This window comes from Coffea eugenioides, chromosome 6 (assembly GCF_003713205.1).
Source record: "Coffea eugenioides isolate CCC68of chromosome 6, Ceug_1.0, whole genome shotgun sequence".
Taxonomy (NCBI): Eukaryota; Viridiplantae; Streptophyta; class Magnoliopsida; order Gentianales; family Rubiaceae; genus Coffea; species Coffea eugenioides.
In genome coordinates this window covers 31,369,115-31,396,682 of record NC_040040.1, presented here as the reverse complement: position 1 = coordinate 31,396,682, position 27,568 = coordinate 31,369,115, and the positions used below count along the sequence as shown (strand labels likewise).

Sequence of the window (27,568 nt, the reverse complement as noted above, 5' to 3'; positions counted from 1 at the left end):
GACAACTGCAACTCGAAGAACGCAAAATATATGACTTAAAATCACATTTTATGGCCACAACCGATAAATAAACAGTATGTTACAAAAAGACGCACATTTCGTCGCTAATATGGCCAGGTCGAAAAACTACTATTTCAAAAACATCCTTTGCTACTATAAAAAAGAGTCCTGAATTTACATCCTTAACTATGATGATCTTGCAACCTTTTACTGTTTACTCCCAACCGTGGCGACAATAGTGTCCTGAAACTTTGTATTATGCTCCGAACTACAAAGCCGCGCGGTGTACATAATTCGATATTTCGCAACATTTTCCTGCACAATTTCACCTCTTGTATTAGTAAACCCGGGGATTGAGGTATTTATTACCCGTTTTATTGCCACAAGTAGAAAAACAGATAGTTATAGAATATGATCACACCTCAGTAATTCGCACAGCCAATCTTCCACTCCAGTGTTCAAGAAAGGTCATCGTGAAAACTCCACTATCGAACCTGTACAGATCAACATATTGTGACTCAGAAATATGGACAATATACTAAAGTGATTGTAGTACACATTGCAATAGTAAGGTATCGGGGTGGTATTGAAAGATTCCATATTTTACATGCGATCGGGTGACACATGAGGTACATCAGCAACTAAGAGTTTGAAAGTTACAAAGTCAAGTTCCATCCCAAATTTAGCTGCCATTATCAGTCCGAGGGCACGTTGCTGCATGAAACAGAGTCAAGTAACTATTTGTATGATAAAAATTAATGAACAACTCCTATAAACACTCATACCAAGCGCTTTAGAACTGTAATATCTTTGCTCTTTGCTTGTTGTGGGTCAGGGTCTAGCAGATGCACTATGCGTTGTGAGACATGGAAGGAGTACACAAACCAGCAGTTGTCTATGAGGACGGGAACAAGAATCTGCAGCATAAAAAAAAATTTCATCAGGGCACGAGCATAATAGAGTAGTTTACCAATAACTTGCCAATATATAGCATGTCTCATCAATAGTTACGATAAGGTTATATCCATACCAACTGACACTTAGATGGATCAGCCGCTTTATCAGGCCCGCGGATTTGAACAACTTCATAAGCTTAGTAGTTAGGATGTCATCGGGTTGTGTTTCGAATTTTCGAAGATTCAAAATGCCATCCTGTTAGCAATCAGTACAAGGGGATGTAGATGTTTAGGGTGAATTTCACTGACTCGGGTAATAGATTGGTACATGCATTTGTGCAAAACTTTGATAATATTTTATTGAATGGTAGTCATTATCTAACAACAATTTTAATACTTACAACTGCTATAGGCTCGACAATATAGCGCTTGACTCTACTGGTTGTACTAGCCTCCCCACCCCAGTTTATATGCCTGGCAAATATGTCCATGACCTGCGTACAGTTACAGCCAAGTAACAGAATGGGTTTAGTTACTGCCATTTGGAAAACGTATCGCTTTACCTTACCAAACCAACACAATGTATTTTTTCTCGGGCTGAAAAAATATGCCTAACCCGAGTCGAGACATGCATGCCATCACAAAGAGTCCTGAGGTCATCTCGTGTTAGAGAAAGTTGGAACATCTGAATGAGTGTCTCCCTATCATTAAGTCAGACAAAGAGTTACTTTTAAAATTGGCAGTTGTTAGCAACCATGTTCTACAAAAAAGTAAATGCTTTATCATAAAGTTACATTCAACTTCAGCCAACAAATACTAGCGCTAATAAACCATGCATTCCCTAATATTCATCAATTTTACTACCTTATGCTAGTTCTTCATTACAAAAAGGATGTTCAAGAAACGTAACTCGAGAGAAATGTTACAATCTTATGGTTATAATTGATACCATTTTAGCCTAAATTGAATTACAATTCGAAGAGCATAAAAATGCATGAATTGATTACGAATGGACTGGAGGGATGCATTTAACAAATAGTGGCACCAATAAATCCTTAAGTGCCTGTATTATAACCTCATAATCGTATGATAAATATATAGGAACCTTACTTGGGATTCTTATGTACCTCCCACGCGAATGCAGCGATCCTTTTGTCGTAAATGCTGATTGTCACGTGCGAAGGCAGAACGTACTCGGCTGACCGTAGCATGCTGCTTTTCTTCGTTGCCCGAGCTGGCCTGTGCTCATTCTCATCTTCAACAACTGCTGCAGATATCAATACATCAGAAAATCAAAATGTTATGTAGTTCACACTGACAGAATAATGATTAGGGGTTAATATCAGAAACCTACCTTGAGGTTTCTTCTAATCACACCTAGCACCCCTCATGTTTTCGAAATCACACTTAGTACCCCTGGAATGACAACTTTGGTATCATTGTCAACCCCTCAATATTTTTGTTCCACTTTTACCCTCCTTGTGAACTCTATTTATGTAGAGTTAATTTCGGAAGCCTCCCTTGAGGTTTTCCCTAAATTATGTAAAACTATTCTGTAATTATGTAATATTTTTTGTAGAAAGTGTAACTCTAATTGAACTATTTATAAAACTTATTAACACAAATACGATTATTATATATTGGACCCATATGTATACTAACAACTTATCACACTTCTATTGTAATGGTGTACAAGAAGTTTACATAAAATTATAAAATATTCAACAAATGTTACACTATTTAGGGATGGTTGATCTAACAACTGTTCCTATCTCACTCTCTAATATTAAATAGTCATGGAGTTTCCAGTGACGTTAACTTTTGGCAATGGACATAGTGCCATTGCTAAAATTGCAATTCCTAAGTGAATAAAACACAATCTAAAAGTAATTCAAAGATGATGGAAATTAATGAGTATATAGCATCAGCAAGCCATTTCTACTTGACAATAGGGTATCGCAATATTAATAACTTACAAACTCCATTCAACTAGGATGCATAAAAAGCTATTTATACTACCTCAATTTCACAAAAATGAAAGACCAAGTTTATTTACAACTACAACCACATATTGAAACTATTGCTGCCATTTTGACAATCCATATTCACATTTTTTTTTTATCTTCATTCAGATCAATGTAACATTTTTTAAACAATGTATAACTCTATGTGAATTATTTGTAAAACTTAATAACAGAAACGCAATCTGTTATAAAGATGTACAAGAAGCTTATATAAAATTACAAAATATTCAAAACATGTTACACTGTGCAGGCACGATATTGTAGTGTTACTAAAGTTGAAGGGATGTGAGTTACATAAATAGAGTTCACAAGGAGCGTAAAAGTGAAACAAAAATATTGAGGGGTTGACAATGATACCAAAGTTGTCATTCCAGGGGTGCTAAGTGTGATTTCGAAAACATGAGGGGTGCTAGGTGTGATTAGAAGAAAGCTCAAGGGAGGTTTCTGATATTAACCCTAATGATTAAGTATACATGTTATACAAAAATTTAATGGGGCAGCACATTGCAATAACGTTTAACCGATCAGCTAAGAATTCTTCAATTCATATGCAAAACTCAAATGTAACTATTAATTCAGACTAAATACTATCAAGGTTTCTATTTTCTGAATACAACATAATAAATTTAATTTGTGAGTACTTGTACATCAAATTCAGGACACTGTTTTTTTGTTCACTAACCTTTCCTTTTGGGACTATAAGACCGCAACTTTCTCGGTGTGTGTGGCAGATCCAAAGGATGCTCAATTCGAAAGGGACCTGTTGAGTCATCTTGGATGATTGTTGGGGTATCATTTGACTTGTACACACTGTCTGAAATGTCCTTCCCATCACTTGTGTTGCCAATATTTTCTGCCTCCTTCCCATCAGTGGTTCTCCCACTTTGCTCTTTTCCAACTGTCGTCTGCCCCATCGAATGTCGATTTGTTGGTTCAGTCTCATCTATTGCTCTGGTTGAGGTCCCAATGTCATCATCATTACCGCCTGCATCTTGTTCTTTTTCACTATCACCGTCATCGTCAGCATTGGAGTCCTTTCCTGCTTCTGCGGATTGATATTCCGAATGATCTTCACTGTCCATATCAAGATGTATTTGCTCTGAATCAGACATCCTTTGTTTCTACTTTTCGTTTGAAACGACCTCTGTTGTTGCTGTTTTGGCCCTAGGATGAGAACACAACAATTCTGCAATATTTAATATCCTTTTTTGGCAACTCACTGTCATACTGTACACTTCTGAAAGCTCAACCTGCTTATACATTAACAAACCACAATGAATAGCCCGTTTCGACTTAATCTGAACAGATGAATTCATCATATTATGCATTGATCTGTATTATTTACTCATGGACCTCATGAAATCTGCCTGTTCGCTTTCAGGTGGTGAAATATTTTTCAAGAAAAGTTACATGAAAATGACTAAGCTGTATTTAGCACACGAATTGCATGAAGTATACAATTAACTTTGTATTTTGCATGAATAATATTCGAGAATTTTTTTTCTCTCTCGTTTCTGTCATAAAATATGGAACAAACGACATGAGCACACTACGTTTCAAATGTAGCTAGATTATAGCTGAGCACTAGTGTTATTTATGATCGGCGTTCGAAAAATCTTCCCACCTTTTTACAAAGCTTAACTACTTCTTTGTCCCATTGTCGATTTACAACTAACTTTCCTGATTTTGTATGTCAAGCATAGCAAACGCAAAATGATTGTATGCTGTACGTCAACACTTAATGATTGTATTTGACAACATTACTTTCCTAAGTTACGTAGCTGTGGCTGCTTATGAATGATTGTTCAAATTATAAAAAATGTATAACTTTAACTTAAGCAACAATAGCGCATAATGAAGTATCAGTTTTAACAGTTAGGCAGCTTACTGCGATATCATGATGCCCGCTGTCCATCATTATTCCAACTAGTTCAGGGGGTAGTTCATTTATCTGTGCACCAGATTCAGCCTCTTCTTCTTCATGCGTCCCAATCTACGAAAACAAAATCAAACCATCACTTCATAAGTACATGGTATGTGTGGCCTATACATACAAACTAGTAAGTTAAAATCCATCAAAAAAAAGTTATCGCTCTTACTAGTTTTCCTTTTCCATAACCTCCGAGATTATCGATCTCCAATGCATCCCGTTCTGAAATTAAAGCATCTGTCCATGCCTTTACTCTTGGTGTAACTCGAGCCACTCTGTGCTTCAGTATTGTCACTCGATCAAGGTAATGCACCTGCAATATAATTAGACACTGACACATCAATTATATCACCTGCAATTCAAGTACTATGCATAAACAACCTTCATGTGCCTACTTAAAATTTCTTTTCGTTGCATCCCCTACTACTTAGATCACTTACTAACTTTCAATATCACATAACTAAACTTACCAGTAGGACAAACATGCAACCCCCAATATATTGGTGCTGCTTTCCGCTTTTCTTCTGTACTTCTAATATCCTATTGCATAGTACATTTCTAACGTACTCTGCCCAATTTAATGAGGGCACCTCAGTAACCACCTTCGTGCAATCCCATAGCCGAATTTTATGCTCAGCCCGTGTAGTTGGAGCTAATAGACATCCACAAGCAAATGCAACAAATAGTCGCTTGAACTCGTCCCCACCGCTCATGCTTACTAACTCTTCGGGCAGCTCTTTCCATTTGTATGTTCGGCGACTTGGTCCAGAATCTCCACCCTCACTGCTATCAGTATCTTCAACTGGTAAGGGGCCATCATTTGGGATTCCAAGGATTAAACTGATGTCTTTTGCTGTTAAGGGTAGCACACCATCTCTATGTAGCTGAAAGCTACTTAGTGTAGGATTAAAATTGTCGATCAGCCAGGTTGCTATGCCGTTCGGAATGGAGCGACACTTTATTTCCAGCAGCCCTCCAAACCCCAAATCTCTGATTTGCTATTTTTTTGTTTCATCAATGTTCGATGCTAACCAAACCATCTGATTTGGTGAACAACGAATGGTGTATTTCGGATTCTATAATTAAGTTCAAGCACAAAAACTAGTTAGATATACACACATTATCACGTAACAACCTATTTCAGCATCCATGCCTTGTGCTTACCTTAATCTGCTGTTTTTCCGGTATAGTCTTTCCAAGACGCGCCATTTCTCTCTTGTACTCCTCTTTCTCTTTTCGATAGTTCTCTTTTCGATTCTGGACTTCTTCCTCGCTCAACTTATCATATGCTGCTTTAACCATTTTATTATACTGCATTGGATGCATATAATCGTGAATCATGTTATATGTAATTCAACATTTTCTAACACAGATTAATATCAGAAACCTCCCCTAATGTTTGTTCTAATCACATGTAGCATCCTCCAAGTTTTCGAAATAACACATAGCATTCCCGACAGTAGGATGTGACAGGTTCTCCTAATCAAAAGGTGAGAAATTATCCAAAAATCACCAACATCTATCCCATGCCACAAACAACCTTAACTCGTTCAGAGGCAAAAAGAAATTCGGATAAGTATTGTTATACCATAACCAAAGTTGAACGGTCATAATTTAAAAATAATCAATGCAGTATACGGAGACCAATACTCCACTACAAGAACTAAGAAGAAAACTGCATACCAAAAAAGATAAAAAAAAATCAAAAAATTCTTTTGACAAACTGCTGATAACTGTTCTGAATTATGTAATATTCTTTGTACAACGTGTAACTCTAATTGAACTATCTGTAAAACTTACCAACACAAGTACGATTATTACATACTATACCCATATCTACACTAACAACTTATCACACTTCTGTTGCAAGAATGTACAAGAAGTTTATACAAAATTACAAAATGATGAAAAAATGTTACACTATTTAGGGATGATTGATCTAACAACTGTTCTTATCCCCCTCCTTAATATTAATTAGTCATGCCGTTTCCAGTAATGTTAACTTTTGGCAATGGACATAGTGCCATTGCCAAAATCGCAATTCCTAACTACATAATAACACAATCTAAACGTAGTTCAAAGATGATGGGAATTCATGAGTATATACCCTAAGCGAGCCATTTCTACTACATAATGGGGTATCGCAATCCATATGTTTCCAAAACACCATCTACAAGCAATAATCTAGACACTGAGGATTGCAATATTAATAACTTACAAACTACATTCGACTACGATGCAGAAAAAAGCTATTTATACGACCGCATTTTCCCAAATATGGAAGAACAAGTTTATTTACCACTACAACCACATTCTGAAACTATTGCTGCTATTATGAGAATCCATACTCACATTTTTTATCCCCGTTCGGATCAATGTAATATTTTTTAAATAATGTGTAACTCTACGTGAATTATTTGTAAACCTTAATAGCAGAGACGCAATCTATTGTAAAGATATACAAGAAACTTACATAAAATTACAGAATGTTCAAAACGTGTTACATTATTCAAGGATGATTGATCTAACACCCTTCCCTACCTCGCATCCCTCCAAACGATACATATCAGCATACTCCATGGTGTATGAAGATATGTAATTGTGTTACAACCCTGATGCTATCCTATTATTTATTAGATGATCATTTACATATACTAAAAAACAAGATTTAGACCTGTTTTGCTACTAGGAAATAAACTCTTTTTGGGCTATGGGTACAGGTGGAACAAAAATAAAGTCTCTATCCTACAATTCATTTTTTTGCTATCATTTTGAAATAGAGATGCTGACAATGACACCAAAATTGTCATTGCAGGGGTGCTAAGTGTGATTTCGAAAACATGGAGGGTGCTAGGTGTGATTAAAAGAAACCTCAAGGGAGGTTTCTGATATTAACCCTTTTCTAATAGTGTTTTTTACTTTTACCGTGCAACAACTATAAACAATTAATGCTTTATTTAGTTCTTAATACATACCTCTGTTATCTTAATGCCTTTCGCTGGAACGGTGCTTTGATACTCCTTCCTACACACATTAAATATTAACCAATTAGCTGTGCATTCTACTCATGATTATTATTTTCAATAAACATCAATATTACCTAAACTTCATCCACGCATTCAAAGGTGGAACTGGTTCTCTAACTTCACTTGTACCCGCTGCCTCTATTCCTTCATTTTCGCCTAAACTCTTGTTCCGTCTTTCGCTTCTTATTCGTGCCATCCTGTTCATGCATAACAACAAATACAATAAACATATACCACCGAAGTCTCAAATACGACATACGAGTTACACGCTAACATTTCTACTCTGTTTCTTCTATGTATTTGTTAATCCACACCATATAACATTTATCCAACACTGTGTTCATGCACAATAAATAATACAATCTAACATACATCAATGCAGTCCAAAATATGACATTCCAATTTCAATCTAACAATTCTTTTCTCTTTCTCGCCGGTACCTGCTAATCCACACCATGTAACATTTATCCAACACCACGTAACCCTTATCCAACACTTTGTCCATGCACAAGAACTAATACCATAAACATACATCAATGCAGTCCCAAGTACGACATTCAAATTTCAATCTAACATTTCTCTTCTCTTTCTGCCTGGTATCTGCTAATACACACCATGTAACAGTTATCCAACACCATGTAGCATCTATCCAACATTTTGTTCATGCACAACAACTAATACAATAAACATACATCAATGAAGTCCCAAATACGCCATTCAAATTTCAGTCTTAACATTTCTCTTTTCTTTCTGTCCTGTACCTATTAATCTACACCATGTAACAGTTATCCACCAATATGTAAGATTTATCCAACATTGTCTTCATGCACGTGAACTAATAGAACAGATACACTAATGAAAATCACAAAATGAGACATACCAATTTTACACTAACATTTCTACTCTTTGCTTCTCTGTGCCTATTAGTCCACGACATGTAAGACTTATCCAACATTATGTTCATGTACATCAACTGATACACTAGACATACACCAATGAAATCTCAAATATAACATACCAATCTCCGACTATCATTTCTAATTTGTCCTTCGCCTCTACCCTTTGTCATTTTCTAGATCTTTTCCTTATACTATGTACTACATCTCACAAGTTTTGACTTTCTTATGTTAATGTTTTACACTTTAACACACCGTATCAATGTTTCTCCATGTCACTTTTTTCCTACATAACATAATTTTTAGCCAACGTGCTATATTACCCTTCATTGCACTGAATTATCTTGTCACTATTTAGTTTCGCAGTGTATGATACACTCAACGCATTGTACTATCTACTTAGCATTTTGTAATTCGGCATCTACACCCATTTTTTACGCCTACGAAATCCCAAACCCATTCACACATTTTATCAAGCAGTTGTGCCGCAAGATTTCCCCCTCCTTTCCCATCTCCTGTTTTGATGATCACATACAATTTTACATAACACTTCTATCACGCTGAACTTTTTTACTTACTATAGACAAAAGCGTCATAGTGTACACCAAAAACAACCACAAGTAAGGTCCTTCCACTTTGAAGTATAAATTACACACATTACTGTATGCATCCCAGGTTTCCACATGTTTTACCTTTACGATTTGTGGTCTTTAGCTACTCAGGATCCCACGCTCTTCAACTTTGAAGCTGAGGTTCACGTTTCTTCTTCTTTTACTAAAGCCGATTCACAACAAAATTGGCCTTCTACCACAACTTCTTCCTTCTGCTTCCTCTGCTCAGCCTTCAACAATGCCACAGTTCCACAGCTTGACTCCAATGTCACACTGTTCTTGCCAATCTCCTCTTTTTCTCTATTATTTCTCCTCTCGTCTATTGCCCTAGTTTTTTGATAGTTATGAATTTTGAATAGTGGCAACTGCTACGTGGGTTTGGGAGAGGGTCTAAGTGGGAACCTTCATTTTCAACCTTTCATTTTGGGCGGGAGGACACTTACCAACGTTGCTGCCGTTCCGTAACTTGCCGTTACCCCAAATACGATTTTAGATTTTTTTTCCCTTCTCAATTAATAGAACGTCGTCGTTTTGATCTCACCTAAAGGCTTGCTGACTTGGACCATTTCTCGCCTCACGTTCGATTTTGTGAGGGGACCGTTCAGGAGCGGTCCTCAGAAGGACCGCTCCTGCCCCGCATCCGATACAAAACTATGCCTGTCGGGTTGACTGGCCGGCACCCATCATGAAAAGGCCAAAAAAAAAAAAAATGACTGGCTTGTTGGAGACACCACCGTTACTGAATCATGTCTCTCCAATTTATACCTCTTCTTCAAATTATCCACTTTGAAAAGCGGCTACTGTCGGTTTCTCATGGCTCACATCTAGCGTAATGATAAAAGGAAAAGAAAGTTACAAGTGATAATATCATAAACCTCTTCTGAGATTTTTCTTAATATCACTTGGCACCCCTAAGATTTCAAAAATATCACTTACCTTCCTTACTTTTGTTATTTGTGTAACAAAATTTTTAAAAACCCTAAATTACCCTTTCACTTGCTAAATAAAAGTATTTCTAAATCAATTTGTTTATTTCAAGAAAACCATCATTTAAAAAACAATCTCTTATAGTACTACCACATCACAATGCTATACCCCATAAAAATACAAAATTTAAAAAATAAAAAAGATATTTGAAAAGAAATACACTTGCATCAATTTAAAAAATCAACTCAAAATAAGCAAATAAATTATACCTAGCTTTATCACAATCACAAATATTAAAAGGCAAACAAAATTTAATTTATTATAATTTACAACTAAAATATTGCATAGTCATCTAAAAAATATGAGTAAGACAGAATGATGAAGAAAAGAAAGTGACTTTTGTTTCTTTTTTTTTTTGCAAATTTTGCGCTCCATTTATTTGATATGTTGTGAATTATGTGTCAAATGATGGTTAATATAATATTTTTACAATTACTAAGGAGATAAGTGATATTTCTAAAATCTCAAGGATATCAATTAATATTAAGAGAAACCTCAAGGGAGATTTCTGATATTATCCCAAGTTACAAATAGAATCCCATTCAAAAAAGCAACTTCAAAGTCGTTGGTGCAAGTAGTACTAGACTAGTGACATCCACATACTTCATGTTGGAAGTGCCACTGGAGCCAGGTAGGCAAGCCAAATTAGTTACTACGAACTAAAAGCCACTGGGCCATTTTAGTTCATAGTAACTTCAAAGCCATCGAGCCAGTCTTTTTGTTTTTTTTTTTATTTTTTATTTTTGCCCTTTTCATGATAGCTGCTGACCTGTGAAAAAAATTTTCACGTTGGCTGCCGGGCTTTGTTAGTCTAGCAGCCTAGTATTTAAAAAAAAAAATTCTTTCCTTTTGTACTATATCTATGTTAGAACATTATTTTTGTGATTTTTTCTTTTTTTTGGACAATAATATGAGCGATTCGCCCTTATTTAATAGATGAAAAATAATAATCAAAGGATATCTTATGAATAAACAAGTTTTTATCTTTTTCCATCATTACCCACTAAAGTTGTTCAAACAAAATTGAGAATAGGAAAATTTACAAAATAGATCAATTCTGACGCCAAGGAAAAAAAGGTAATTGAGTCAAGTTTTATACGCATGTTGAATATCAATTCAGCTAGAAAAGAATGCAGGTCAAGTATTAGTTGGCATTTTCTAACAATATGTGAATACTGGACCCTCCATATGGTAAAGGTAGATCAGTAATTTTGTCCAGTATGGATAAAACTAATTGAGCAAGGCCTAAGTTTCTTCTTTTCAATTCTCATACTTGGAAAGATGATTTTATATCATGTTAATAATTTTAAGTTGTTAGCTTTGTTAAACTTGTCACTTCTTTTTTTTCTTTTTTTTTGACTATGGAAGGATGTTGTTTTGAACACTTGTTTATTGTGAATCTATGAGAATTGATGTTTTTTAATGGTTTTTTTAACGCTAGCATAAACATATGATGAGATATTTTAGACTTATATTTGGCTCCCAATTGTCGATTACCGAAATATGACCATTTTAAACTTAGGTACCATATGACTGGGTAGCATATGACCATAGTTAATGGTTCAAAATTTTGACTGTCTTGTAAGAACTGGTTTTAATAATGTAACATTCCCATGAACTAATTATCTGGTTCATGAATACCTTAATGTCGATCCAAACATTGGATGTGTTGTTATACTTACTTATGATATTATGTTAATTCTCCTATAGTGAAATAACAAACATGACTATTTAACAAAAACTATAATCTTGAAAAGAAAATAAACACTTGATAACTCCTCTTGACTCGATTTAATCTAGCATAAATGAGCCATAGTTCTTCGTTCATATATTTCATGACCCCTTACAATTCCTAATTAATACACTCTTCAAGTAAAATCCTCTTGATTAGAGTAAATTAAGATGTTTCCAACTTGACTCCATCCCAAGTGTACTTAGGAGGCATAGTATTTTTACTTTCATTATTTTTTGAGTAAATTTATATACACTGTCATTGTATACACTATCACGATTGGATGGATGACATATGAGCAAATTTTGAATTTCAAATTCGAATTTTGCACATGTGACATATATCTAATGATGATAGTGTATACACTGACACTGTATATAAGATTAATCCTTATTTTTTTTACCTTCTCTCCACACTATTTTCATCCCTAACTGCTATAATTTTTATTTAATTTTAAACCCTCCCACCACCCCCATAGTTCTTCACTAATATAATTAGGAGCCAAAGTTCTTTTTTAATATACATTCTCAAAATAAAATACTATTGACTACATTATAAAGTGAATAAGCTGAGTTAAGTCTGAGTAGTGCTCTACTCGAGTTTGACTTATCTAAAAATGATATTGCTTGAGTTTGAGCAAATTAGACTCAAGTCTGAGTCAATTATATTTTAAAGAGCTTGACTTCGACTCACATAAGTTCGAGACTAAGGTAATTGTTAACACATCTCGGTCCACTACTTCTAAAATTTAGTGTTAATTATAGTATTGCATTAAACCATTGGATTAACATTTTATACTCTAACAGTGTATTTATTTTCTTACACCAGTAGCATTGGATGTATGTCACATGTGCATTATTTGAATTTTAAGTTTAAATTCATATTATGTGATACGATTAAACCTGCTAATGTAAAAAAAATTATACAGTGACAGTATATAAAAAAGTTATCCGAAATCATTATCTATTATACACTCTTGAACATTTTATTTTTAGTAATTTAATACCTTATACATTCAATCAATGGCACATTTTTCAATTAAAATTGAAAATTAACAATCCTTCTATTACTTTTGGATGAAAAGATTTCAACATCCCCAAGCTCTCCACATCACCCCAAAAAAAAAAAGTTTTAACACCCCTAATTAATAACACGGTAATTTTGACCAAAAAAAAAAAAATTTAATAACACGGTAAATTGTGAAATTTGTTAAATTGGGGCCACAAATCGAAAGCCAATAATAATTCGAGGATACAAATTGCAAATATGTTGAATTTTCTACCACAAGTATTTAGGGTTCTTTGAGGGTTTCTTTTCTTTCACCCCAAATCCTCACTCTAAAACAGACACACAAACGACGTTTCCTCTCCGACAGCATGACTGCCCAGTCCCAGGAAGAACTCTTGGCCGCCCACCTGGAGCAACAAAATATCGATGTAATTTTAATCTCTCCTGTCTCTGTGGATATCTTTTGTATAAATTGTTGTTATCTAAACTTTTGATTTTTTTTAAAGGAAATTAATATCTATTTGCTGCCTCAGTTGCAAAAAATTCGTTATTTGTAGTTCAGTATGTCTTTTGGAATCTATATTTACAGGAAATCCTTTATTTTTCTGGCCATATTGATCAACGAAAAGTTAAGGTATATTGATAGTCAGGTGATGATGTTGTGTTAGTATTGCGGCTTCATATGTTTTGCTGGAAAATTATCAATTTTGATGAAATGAATTGGAAAATGAACGAGAACTAACAATTCCATATTCAATTAAAGCAGAAAAATATGGTCTTTTTGGTGTTTCGTGGCTACTGATTAGAGAGGATGTGTGCTTCAAATCCAAAAATGTGTTGAAAATGAAGGCTAGTTAGTTAATTAATAATGCGGGAGTCAAGTTTTTAAATCGGAGAAAGATATAACCTTTTTGGGGTTTTGCGGGATTAGAAAGGATGTGTACTTCAAATCCAAAATTTTGTCGAAAATGAATGCTCGTTAATTAATAATGCGGTAGTCAAGATTTTAAATCAGTTTTTTTTGACATATCGGTGATTGTAAAGAGACTTTTGGGCAAAAAGATGCAATCTTTTGAAATGAAAGCCATAATATTTTTTCAACTGAGTTTGGGTGCATGGAACTGCACTAGGAATTTCTGTGAAACCATCGCATTTAGCTTAATGATATTACCCTTTTGAAAGCTGATAATGGAATTGCCCTTGGCTTCATGATGAACCTGTTGATTGCAACTTTTTTGCATTGCAGGTACAAATGAATGAGTGCTTCTAAAGTCACTATTATGTGATTTGGAATTTTGTTTAGAGGGATGCAATTACTCATAATGAACAATTCAGGATCCATTTTTTCATGTCCCCCATCTCTCATAAAAGTGTGGCACTTGACATTGATGAGTCAAGAAGGACTATTCTTTTGTTAACATTGGCTTGCAATTTAGTAGTATAACTTTTCAGAGTGATTTATCAAAGGGTTGTGCTAAATTTAGCTGTGTGCACTATAGTGACATACTATAGTCATTGATTTTTAAGGAATCTAAGGTTGATTAACAGTTTAGCCAAGGCTTGCACTTATTAAGATATTGTTATCTCCAAATATCTAACATGTGCTCAAATGTCGCAAAATACTTAATTTGACAGGTAATGATGCCTGGGATCGCTAAGTCAATTTAGTTCCTGTTCTATCTCTTGTGGATTTTGGAAAATAATTGTTTTTTTCTACTAAAGGTTCATAGTGATGGTTCAATTCTTCGTTTATTGCTTCTCCAACCTGGTGAAGATAACCCGCTAGAATGTCTTTAGCAGATGTCACTTTGTGGTTTACTGGCCTGTCAGGGCTGCTATGAATTTACCCCTTTATTGCTGTTTTAAGTTAAGGAAATGAAAAGAATGGGTACTAGATTCGTCTCAATTCTAGATGAATTTACAAGTGTCAATTATGGATTTCATTCTAGGCTGCACTAAACTCCTTTAAATTTTAACAGACCACTGGATCCTTTCGTCTCTAGAACACAATCAATAAATTTGTGCCTTCTATGCACTCCTCTCATCTTCTGCTGCATGGTTTTGATTCTGAAGTATTGCATGGTTAGAAAAAAACAAGCAACTGGCCAAAATCTTTTCAATATGGTTGATCTGCCTTTCAAAATTTTCCACTGTTGTCTTGCTATGGGCTAAAAATCTTTTTTCTCCTACAATCTGCCCTTATTTATTCAGCTAAATCCTGCCTAAAATGAAGTCAATTGTTGCACTTGTTTGAAGCTGCATTGCTGGCTTATTTTTATTTAATGATGAATATGCTGTTTTACAGCCTGAGGAACCTGTGATCGAGGATGACGATGAAGAGGATGATGAAGATGATGATGATGACAAAGATGAAGATGACGTTGAAGGTACTTGTACATTCTGTATGATATAGCACCTTTTAAACTCACTTTTAACGCTTTTTGTGGAAGCTTGATGTCGTGGACTATTCAATTAGAGAAATACAACTGTTAAAAGATTTCTACTTATAAATGTTTTCTCATGAAATCTTACCTCTCATGTCTGGTTGGTGCAATAATTTTGTTGTTGGTGCAATAATTTCTGTTAAAGTATGCATTGTTTATAGTGTACGATACAGCCACATTCTGTGAGATTTGCATACATAAAAGCATATTCTTTCTGATTCAAGAAATATGCTAATGTGCCTGGATCTTCGGTTGGATATAGCACAACTCTTTGTCGTGCTTTTATTTAACTTCTTTGTAATTGAACAGTATTTTGATGTTGTAAGAAAATATGTTATACCTTTTCATTAATATGACAAATTAAAACGAATTCCTCCCATCCTTTTACTGCCTGTTTGTTGCTCCACTGGTCATTTTCATTCCTCATTCCCTCATGTCTCTCTATTTTTCGTATATTCGATGTTCACCCAAATTTCCTGCTTGCTTTCTCCTCCCACCTCTGGCTTTCCTTCCCTCTTGCTCTCTTTGCCTGCCTCCACTTCTGGCTTCGCCCTTCTCTTAATATCTCTCCCCTCTCCCTGCTTTTGTTAAGCATTTCTCCTCTCTTCTGGCCCCTGTTACTCCTCCATTTCTTTTGCTTCCTCCTTTCTCTCTGCACTAGGCCACCCAATGATCATTACTTTAATGCCGACCTTGTGCTACTTAAACTCTTCCCTGTTGTTCACTGGCCGCTCTGCCACTTGCTTATAACAAGCTCTCTTTTTCCTACACACTTGTTTCTGTTTGATGATAGTGCCCTGGTAGTGGTATGTTTTTGCTTGTGCTCAAGAAGCTATAGCTGTAGTCTTGTGGACATTTTCAGAGCGTTGGTGTGTGTTGGACTTTGTCAGAGCGTTGATATGTGTTTTTGTCTATGCTGGTGGAGTGTAGATCTCTATGCTGGCGGTGTGTTGTTTCTGCTATTTGGAAAACTGGAGTGATGGATCAGAGTTTTTCAGGCTTGGTTTTGAATGAGAAAGACTTTATTTTTGGTGTTAGTAGTAAAGGTCGAGATGGTGGTGAGGTGGTTACTAGGCTGTATTATGGTGGTGGAATGTTTAATCATTTGTTTTACTTGGTAATTTTGGCTAAAATGAATCTAGACTATAAGTATGCCATTATAGTATGTCATCTGCTAGAAAATAGCTGTCCAGCTATCCAGCCAGTGCTATGTCTATGCTGGTGATTGGGAAGAAGAAAAGACGATTGTAGTGTTAAAGAAAAAAATTGCAAGAAGAAAGGGGGAATAGAGCAAGTGTGCTAATAACCTGTTTTGTGGTTGTGAAGGTAATTTGGCTGATTGTCAAATGATTCGCTTGTACCAATTAAAAATTATGCTGAGAGTGCAAGGGACAAATCACATGTTCAATTGATACTGTTATCCCATCAAATTCTGACATGAGTGTAATTTATCAAAACCAGATGGTAGGTACTTGTGATTTTGGCGAACTTCATGTCAATGTAGTTTTTTTGTGTTAATCACATCCAAATTTCTCTCTTTTTTTGCCTACTATTCTTTTCCAATACCTTTTCTCAGACTACTTGTGCAGAGTAGAGAAACTTTGATATTGAATACAACTTTGGTAGGAATATGCATACGAATTAGTTATGACTTGAGGCACTAAATTTTTGTTTCTTCTCTTTCCCTTTTGCCTTTTCCAAAGTGTCTTGAGTCTTTATGGGTTTCACATGAAAGATTCTTGCAAAGCCTGTAATTCACATACTAGACCAACATTTCAGTGTGGAAAGAGTGTCTTCAGTTCAGATGCTTACAATGTTTTAATGAGCTACACTTTTTGCACCAACTTGCCATCATTCATTACTTGAAATGAAGCATAAACACATATCAAGGTGATCTGGCAATTGACTGCTTTGAAAATGGTTACAATATGTGCTTTGCATCTAGAAATTTCTAAAACTGCATACTTTACGAATGATATCATACTGCTTCTTGTCAGGACAAGGAGATGGTAGTGGAAGATCAAAACAGAGTAGAAGCGAGAAAAAGAGTCGGAAGGCTGTGCTAAAGCTGGGGATGAAGGCCATCCCAGGGGTCAGCCGGGTCAATGTTAAGAAGAGCAAGAATGTCAGTGAATTTAGATGATTTATGAATACTACTGAAAAGTTGTTTGTTTATTATTTTCTGTTCCAAATTTGGAGGTATGCTACTTTTTCTGAATATTTGACTTTGTTTATGTTTTAGATTCTGTTTGTCATCTCAAAGCCAGATGTTTTCAAGAGCCCAACTTCAGATACATATGTTATATTTGGTGAAGCAAAGATTGAGGATTTGAGCTCGCAATTGCAAACTCAAGCTGCAGAGCAGTTCAAGGCTCCTAATATCAGCAATGTGATATCCAAGCCTGAGCCATCAACTGTAGCTCAGGATGATGAAGATGTAGACGAGACTGGTGTAGAACCCAAGGACATAGAATTGGTCATGACGCAGGCTGGTGTTTCAAGGGCCAAGGCTGTGAAGGCTCTCAAGGCTGCAGATGGAGATATTGTGACTGCCATTATGGAACTTACAAACTAGGAAGCCCTCCAAGAGTCTCCTGAGACCAATGAGGGTAGAATCTGTATTGTCAAGTTTTATATTGTTGTGGCTTTCTTATTGCAGCTCTTTTTCATTGACTTCTTTTTAACTACTCTTATAATGTTTGAGCTTATCTATAGAATGTTTATGAATTGTATCAGAGTTAGAAAAGTACCATGTGATTTATGATGTGGCAATGGCTGCGTGAGAGTTTTATGGCCTCATGTCCAGCTTCTTTGTATTGGTTTATAGGGTTTCACTTCCAAAACAAGGACGCAGGAAAATGATAGAAAATGACATTATGGCAATTTGAGATCGCAAATCTCTGTGGTGGCTTCTGCTGATGCGATGCATGAGGGCCTTGCAACTTACTGATTTCTGGTGTTTTAAACGACATCGTCTTTGAAGATAAATGTGTTGTCTTGGGTATCTTCAGCTTCTAAGTGAAACTTTGTCTTAACTTCTGAGATGGTGAAATTTGGTATGTCAAGGACTCGAGAGACCTTATAGGTTAGAAGTTAGTCGTTATTTTATGTTTAATAGATTAGTCAGGCACCTGCGGAGGTCCCTAACCCTGCCGATTGCTCAATAGGTGTCAAATATCATAATTTTTTTTTATTACCTTTCCAAAACGATTGATACTCAAATATTTTTTCTTAGAGCGTATTGATTTGACTTCATAAGTGGGATCAAGCATGTTGCTGCTAAAAGCAGAATCTCCTTTTTTTTTTTTTTAGAGAATCTCCTTATTGTTTCTGAGCAGCTAAAAAGTTATTTTTTAAGTAGAAGGAATTTGGTTTAAATGTAGGATATCTTTTCAGAAATTTTCGCAACTTAATCATAGAGGATGAAATTATCAAAGATTTGTCCTTTTTGAACTTTGTCTTTGACTCACTGGAGACCTAGGAAACAAATAGAAGATGTGTGCGAATGAGATATCTATCAACAAGAAGGAAAAGGTATTCATAATTCAATTGAATGTTATTATTTTGTTTTCGGAATATGATATGATGATTGAAAAAAAAAAGTCAAAACAATCATGGTAACATTCAGTTTCCTTGAGTGTTCTTTCATGCCAAACTTTTTCATTGTTTTAACTAAACGTTCTAAATGTTTGGATGATATTGAGGTAATCTGACTCTTCTTTTGATGTAAAAAATGGTTATATCCTTTCACAGCTACGTAATAAAAGGGAAAAAATCACCTATGCTTCGAAAACATGTATTATACCTTTCTTTGCTATAGATTAATGGTCAATTGGATAGCACGTTTTAATACATGCAATGCAACATGGAATAAAATACATTAATTTTTATTTTTGGAGTCTACGGAACAAATAAATTCATAAATTATTATGACAAAAAAGTGTTTCTACAAGAGAAGCTATTTGTGAAATTACTTATATGATAAGCGTATTTGCCTTTGTTAAATGTAAACTAAGCAAAGTTCGCATTTGATAGATGTAAACTAACGCATTAAAAAAGAAAGAAAGAAAGCATACCTCGCATTAATGCGAGGTCCTTGGTCTTTCAATCGAAAAAAAAAGAGCTCGCAATTGAATGGCAAAGAACTTCGTTGACTCATTTTTAAACCCCAAAATTAGAAAACCCTAAAACATGAACAAAATTGGGAACTGCAAATTGAACCCAAAATTCATCCCAAATCCATCATTCAAATTTGTGGAAGAGCAAAATCCATCAAGAGGAGGTACGAATTGTAGGGAAGGTCTGCAAGTTTGCTTTATCTTACAGCCCCGACACCAAAAGCTTTCGCCAGAAATTTGAAGTCACTGGAAAGCTGCAAAATGGAGACCATTACATTGATGCTACATCCATTAGCCGGTGAATGAGGTACGCTTTCTGATGCTATCATCCGGAACCAGAAGAAGTGCCCTGGAGCCGGTAGTTATCTCCAATTTTTATTTTGGTTTTTCTCCTTCTGGTGAAAAAATGAATGAACAGGTGTACCAATTTGCAAATTTTTTTTTTTTACATTTTTTTTTGTTTTTGTTCAAAGAAGAAGCCGGTTGGTTTTTTCATTGTTAAGCTTTAATTAGGACTGCCGGAACTATGGACTATAACTAGCTGCTTGGAGTTTGCAATTTCTGTTGGTTTGAACTGATCTTTTGGAGTATCGGTATTCACTAGTATCTTTACGAACTTGCACTGTTGAAGTAATTTTTTTTTTTCGAAATGGCTGATTTGTCTTATAATTAGGAATGGTTGAATGATGAGCTCGTCAATGCATGAATCAAATTACTATGGAATGTAAATGATGAATTTGGTCACTTCCTTTTTCATCTTTTTTATTGCTAAAGATAGTTATGTTAAGAGTTTATATGCCTGATAAATTTTAAATGAGAGTTTATACGCCTGATGAATGTCAAAATAAATCTATGAAATATAGACTTTATTTACAATTGAAATGGTCTCTATTTTGGTTTTTCATTTGGTTTTAAAACCCAGAATTTAATTATTGCATACTTGGTTTATTAGGCACTCAATTTTTCAGTCCATACGTAATTCTAAGAACTTATGTTAGAAGGTTTCTTGGTGGCTCCCATTTGTATCTCACTGAAGTTTGATTCTAGGACATGGGTTGCTTGTTCAAAATTTTATAAAGTTGTTCAAAATTTTTGACAAATACATGCTGCGATTAATTTTTTTTTTTTTTTTTTTAGGTTCATAGTTAACTCCGTTTTATACATACAGGTGTGGATGGAGTTGGTGACACAAAGGCAAAGCCTTTATGAGGCTTTGATTGGTACCACTAGGATCAAATAGCCACAAGACCATCTTTCGAAACTTAGACTAGTTATTGGGTAAGTTTATAAGTTTACGATTTGAACAAGGTTACCTCTCTTTAAATTTACGATCGCTACGTTTGGATTAACTGTTTTTTGGGGTGTTTTTCAAAAAATTTACTGTTCATTTTTTGTAAAACAGTAAATGTTGTTTGGATTGCTGTCGTTCACAAACAAATTATTTTTGAAAAACAAACGTCTTTGGATTGACTGTTTTTGAAAAACAATAGTTAAATTTTTAATCAATCTTAGTTGCATATCCTTTCTAAATTACTTAATTTGTTCGTGGTACAATTAAAGATAAGCAAAACGGTGGTTGCATAAGACTACATGTCATTTAATTTGTCCGTGGAAACATTAATTATTACAAAGGCTACAACAATCCCCTTTATAGGTAGAAAGCCTCACGAGGGAGAGATCACCATGTTCTACTGATATTGGTAATAGTACATGTGATCGATTATTGCTCTCCTATCTTCATTTCAGCCACAATTCCTTGTGCCGAATATCATGATTGCAAACATTTGGTTGCCCTGGTCTAAATTATTTGCCAATGCTGCATCAGCTTCTTCTTCAACAAAATATGCGTTATTGGGAACATGATCGCGCATGAAGTTGTCAAAGGCACAACAAACAAGGACAATGTTATTTTGTGTTGCCATCAAATAGTTCTGTATGGGCCCCTTCAGTATCGGAAATCGCTTTTTCAAGACATCAAATGTGCGTTCTATAATGTTTCTTAAAGATGCATGGCGTCTGTTGAAAAGTGCTTTTGCTACCCGCTCTTGTGGAATTCCCCGTGCACTCCTAAAGGGAGCCATAAACTCTGGCATATTTGTGTATGTCACGTCCACCGCATAATATTTGCCTGCATATCATGTACAGATAGTTATGTTCATTATGGCAACTCAAATTTAGTTATAAGAAAACTCAATTAGGCTAGGTTTTATGATCAAAGATCTCACGCACCTGCTGGTGGCATTAGAAAGACACAATTAAAATCAAGTAAAACATCTCGTAAGATCCTAAAATCATGGGCACTACCCTTCGACCCTACCCTGGCATAAGTGAATTTCATATTATGGTCACATACGGCTAGAATGTCCTGTGATAAGCCGCCATGCCTGTTCCGGTAACGATCCCTGTTTTCGGCTCTACACCAAACTGATACGTGTGTTCCATCGATAGCTCCAACGTAATCCTAATCACATGGGTTAGTGTTACATATTTAACAGGTTTTCATAATGACTAACTAAACATTAAATCCCTAACCTTAAACTATGGCCAGAACAACGCATTGTTCTGTATTCTTGGATGAATTGTGTGATAATCCATTGGCCTGACAAAGTCGCGTCCCAATCGAACGAGAGATTGAAGACAGTCGTAGATGGCAATCTACTGTCTCGGAAGAATGTTGGAATCTTTTGGCTAGTACCCTATGTCGCTCATTATGACTCAAGCATAGAAAGCAAATGGCGACAGACTCATGAATTGTCACCTGTTGTGTAGGGTGCGGCTTCCAATAACCCCGCTTAAGCAACAAGCCATATAATTGCAGGAAAAGGGGAGCTTCCATGCGAAGGTTGTCGAATATTCTGCCTCGATGGCCGTTTATTAGCTCTACAACCCATTGAGCACCTGACTGTGAATCATATCGGATTCGACGCCGCTGCAAAGAGTTTAGGTATGGGTCGAATAAGGTCAATCCTAGAAGAACAAATATGGCGAAGATAAAAAAGGGCTTCTCCTCGTCCGATTCGTCAGAAGTTTCCCCACCATGTGCATAATGGTCATTTTCCATCAAGTGTTATTGGTTCAGCTTCGTCAAAGGTGAATCTGCAAGGTTTATGGCAGCAGTATAGATCAATTCAAGACTAATTGGAAAATAAATCATAAGACTTAAAAAGTGCTATACACCTGGAATAGTTAATATCTGAAATTTTATGTTCTTACAAAGGCAAGTCATTAATTGCCTTGTAAACACCAACGAACAAGCCAGTGTTAGCAGCAAATGGTATCATAAAAGTTAAATGAAGTTAGAATGATACTTGGAAGTATTGGCCGGCAATATGCAAACATACTAAAGCAACTGCTGATTGGCCACAAATATTATGAATAAAACCTGACAACTAATTGTTAACTTGTCTGAATTATAAGAATTATAAAATACTCAACAAAGTCAATGCCACAAAGTGCGGTACACTCAAAGAAACAAATGACAGTCCAAGAAAAAATACTCAAAGTTCCGATAGCAAATGCTACAACTAACGGTCTCAAGCATAAACAAACAAAGGCAACGACGGCTAGCTTTAAAAAAGTGCTCCCAATGCACAAACGACTATAACGGGGGTGGGGGAGGGAGCTCCTGAGTGCCATGTTTGGGTGGGAGACAGCCTCAACGCTTCATAAAGGTGATGCGGTTGGCGTCTGATCCAACTAAATTCCAAATAGCCAGCTCTTGAGGGTCCTTCAATATTTCAGCAGCGGCTATTTTGGCTACATAGGCCACGTTCTCTAATCCCCGAAGTTCAGTAATGGCAACATCGTACTCTGATTTCTTCGATCCATCTCGGCCAGAACGATGCTTGGTCGAAGAGCTTACTGATACACTCATGCTGCTACTCTTCTTTCGACTAACAAGCAACTCAATGGTGTCAAGAGTCCTGAAGTATCTATCAGTCACTGAGCCGGAGGCGGTGGACATAGGACTATAGCTTGATGCATCACCAGACTTCCGCTTTCCTTTACCCGTCTTCCCTTTCTCTTCATTTGCCCCTACTACCTGTACATCAGCATCGTAGTCTGCATGGTCCCTCCTGCCCTTTCCCCGTGCATATCGTGTAGTAGCCTCCATCTCTTGCTCATCTGATGAAGTATAGGGGTCGTTTTCGTAGCCAGAGCTGAAGTCCCCGTTGCGCCTTGATTGACAAATACTTCCTCGAGTAAATGATAGACTAAGCAGTCATTTTGAAATTTTATTAATTTTGGGTTCACCTTGTACAAAAAACACAGCCAAAAGGGAGTTAACGAATTACCTCAGATTAGGAAAAAAAACGTGCAACGATGGCTATTCTTTAATGAATAGTTATATCTACTCCATCTTGGTCCACTTGTTATCATCCACAAGGAATGTAAACTTCTGGCTATCCCAACCCAATCCCGTTCCCCGCCTCTTGAAGGAAATGTACAGTTTGGTTAATTAACCCATAAACAAATCTAGAAACAACAAAAGAAACACATTGACAGATTATTCAAGGCATAGAGATGACATACTCAATAATAACCAAACAGGAATAGGAGGAGCAAGAATTACCTTGTAGTAGTTAGAAATGCACTGCGTTAAATCGTTTTCCCCCCAAGCAGAAATGGATGAACGAGTAGTCTGGATGCTATTCCGTTTCAATGCTGGTTTGATAAGGAAAAAAATCACTATCTGTAGGCAAGGCATTGAACAAAGGGGAACGAAACAAATATACCTTTGGCAGCACGGCGGGTAATAGGGGGCATGTAGCCTTAAATGGCGGCAACCATACAAGTCAGATCAACCTGTTTTTTAGCACCCCACGAACTATGAATTTAGACAGCCTGCAACGTGTATCAGAGAAGTTGGGAAAAAAATTACATGCCTTAAAGTCGCATCAACCAGTGACATTAAGGAAACAACACAGTTGTAGAAGAATATTATGGCAACATGAGTTTAGTTTGCAATTAAACAAGGCAAGACAAAATCCCTGTGCGTGATATGGAAAACCACAATAGAAAGCACTAACTCGAGCTAGCAATCCACCTCCTATCCAAATACTAATATTCAACCTGCCATGGTACTAAGATTTTACAAAATCTGCAGCCATAGAAATATTTCTTGCTTGTTTTGTTAATTCAACTTCAATTCCGGTAACGACTGAGTTGGAGTATTTCTTCCTAATTGATTGAGATTCAATAAGCCACTAAAGTAACCAAGCAGTCAATGATGTGCCTGCTCAAGGATTTAATCAGTTGCAGTTGGGTTTTAACTGTTCCCTGGGGAATAGGTCGGAATTAAGACTAACTAGGACCTAACAAATTCAGGATACATTATTGTCTGTGCAATCATTTGCTAGACAAACATGGCACTGATTATTAGCAAACCATTGGCACTGGACAGCGCAACCCCAAGATGAGAAGCCGCTACCAACTAGCACAATAAAATCTCCAATGCAAAATATGAGAAACATTAAGCGTAAAAGCACATAATTTACATTTTCAATTGGAGGTAAAAAAGGGGGAAACATACGATAGACCTAAATCCGTTTTTTGGGTAGCAAGCTAAGAATCAGCAAATTTACATTGGGGTGTTGAATTTCTGCTAAGAAGCAGCAAACAACCTGGAGTAATTGCTCTCATATTTAATAGTAGAGTACATTATACCCAAAAAAATGGCAAAGGTCAATTGTAATTTAAACCCTTTCTTTAACGGAAAAGAAAAAAAATGAAAAATATTGGAACTATTTGCAATCCAGAAAACGAAGGGGAGACTTACCACAAGAGCAAATTCGATGGGGGTGGAATAAGAATTCTATCGTACTCCGGTTATCTGCTGGTGTGATGTCGAACCGAAATCAGCAAATGATGGGAGTAGGTCGGCAGCTTGAATCACAAATGGGTCAGAAGTTCCTTGACGCCTCTCGAACTGTCACAACGAATCGGCAAGCCAAATGTCTGAAAACGTGTGAGGAGCGGCAGAAAGGTACAACTCAGTAAGAATGCCTCAATTAGATCTCCGACAGTAGAAGGAGAGAAAAGCAGAGTTTGGAATGAAGTGGTGTTCAACAGTCAATTGGGAATGTAATGTGTTTTAGGGTTCAGTAATCGGTGCTGCCAAATACAACACAATTGGGACTTTGTGCAAAAACGACGTAGGTTTGCCTCAGTTTCACTATGCACTTAATTGTTATTGGTTCACAGTCTTTGTGTCGTACAAAGACAAAAACTGTTTTTCCAAATAATTGCTAATCCAAACGTAGCTGATATTTGTCCAACTACTTGAACAAGTTGGTTCTGTGACCCTTTTGCTGTTGTCCAGAACTCAACAAATAGAGAGGAATTTTTTTTAACCTCTTTACTGCTGACTTGGAAATTTGGATTTTGTCATAGGGAAAAGACAATGTAGATTTTGTTCTTCAAAAAATAGATATAATTGCTGTCCAATTTATATTCTAATTTTTAAATTTTCGTTTGTAGAAGAGTCCATTTCATTTTTTTGGGTTTATTTTATTATCAATTGATGAAATTAAACTTAAGTCATCTCTTGTACTGTATACTGGAATTGCATGCACGTGGAGGAGGCCTGTTATTGTAGGCCCGTTAGTGTTGCTGCAACAACACTACACTCGAGAAAAGTGAAGTGTTTAATTATTATATTATTGCAATGTCATAATGATTCAAGGTTTTTTACAACTATAGGCGTGGGAACGTATACCTACTATGTGCTCTTATCGAGTGCAGCCGTTGGATCACTACTGGTCCATATGAAGCTTGGTGTGCACATATCTTTCAAAGTTGTAATCCTAATCATCAATTCGAACAAGAGTCATATGTACTAATTACTTGCCTCCTCATTTATTCTATGTAGGTGGAATGCTGAGTTCCATCTACACGGGATTGCACGACATGTTCTACCTATGTTTCGAGATCAGTTAACAGGCCCATGTCCTGAAGAGGTATTATAATTTTGCTGAGAGTTTGTTCTGAGACTTTGCCAGTGTACTGACCAAGCTAATAAAATATACGAACTTGTTCGAATAGCCTAATAGTATTTGATTCTTGCAAAATTGTGTTTGTTGATAGGGAGTTTCCCTCTAGTTATAAGGGAGATTCTGCTGAAATTTTTTTTCAAAATATTTGTAAAATATTTGAAATATGTCCTAAACTTATTATCTTTATTGCATTCGACAAAGTTGAGTGATGTATGTGGTAATTTGCCTACGGATGATACCGTAGAATTCGATCACCAGGACCCACCATCCAAACTGGATTCGATGGAGGATCATAGGCTACTGAGCACCATGTTGGCACATCTACTCTAATCATACCTTAGACTCAAGTCATGCAGGAGCACACTACATCCATTAGGCAATCTAGGTCCCTAGTGATTTTTTCGGAGTTTACATCTAATGGGGACTTACATTATGATACTTCTGAACAGCATGCAGAAGGTACAGATGAAGATCAGAGCATCAAAAATTATGATGTTACACTAGAATCATGGATTACTTAAGTCAGTACAGTAATACCAGACCAGCAATGTCAAACATAAAGAATACGTAAATGTAGGGGATGTGGTACTCATTAAAAATTTGGATATCATTGATGACACGCTGATGATGTTGTATAAATTACCTAAATTAGAATTACACTTTTTCGTGTCATTTTCCGTTTATATAACATTTACTTCCACGAATAGTAGAACAACTCAATAGGCATATCTTATATCTCATTCCATATGGGTATTCCTTTATACAAGTAAAAAACCTTCATAAAATTATAAAGAAATGCTCTATTTCCATGAATAAAAACAATATAAAAAAGGGTAAAATACACTAGCCTCTCTTCTAATTAATACAAAAAGTTAGGTACCTCCCCTCGTCATTTCAAAAT

General features: G+C 35.9%; 1 protein-coding gene and 1 long non-coding RNA gene across 2 annotated transcripts; both read left to right on the top strand.

Moving 5' to 3' along the window:
* The first annotated feature begins 13,411 nt into the window (after nucleotides 1–13,411).
* On the top strand, nucleotides 13,412–18,451 carry LOC113774616 (nascent polypeptide-associated complex subunit alpha-like protein 1). Its single transcript, XM_027319187.1, has 4 exons — nucleotides 13,412–13,538; nucleotides 15,416–15,497; nucleotides 17,552–17,679; nucleotides 17,797–18,451. The coding sequence occupies exons 1-4, from the start codon at nucleotides 13,479–13,481 to the stop codon at nucleotides 18,127–18,129; spliced, it is 603 nt and encodes a 200-aa protein (XP_027174988.1). The 5' UTR covers nucleotides 13,412–13,478; the 3' UTR covers nucleotides 18,130–18,451.
* Nucleotides 18,452–19,683: 1,232 nt separating this feature from the next.
* On the top strand, nucleotides 19,684–26,708 carry LOC113776206. Its single transcript, XR_003468984.1, has 3 exons — nucleotides 19,684–19,979; nucleotides 20,841–20,950; nucleotides 26,544–26,708. It is a non-coding gene; the product is annotated as an uncharacterized LOC113776206 (long non-coding RNA).
* Nucleotides 26,709–27,568: the final 860 nt, after the last annotated feature.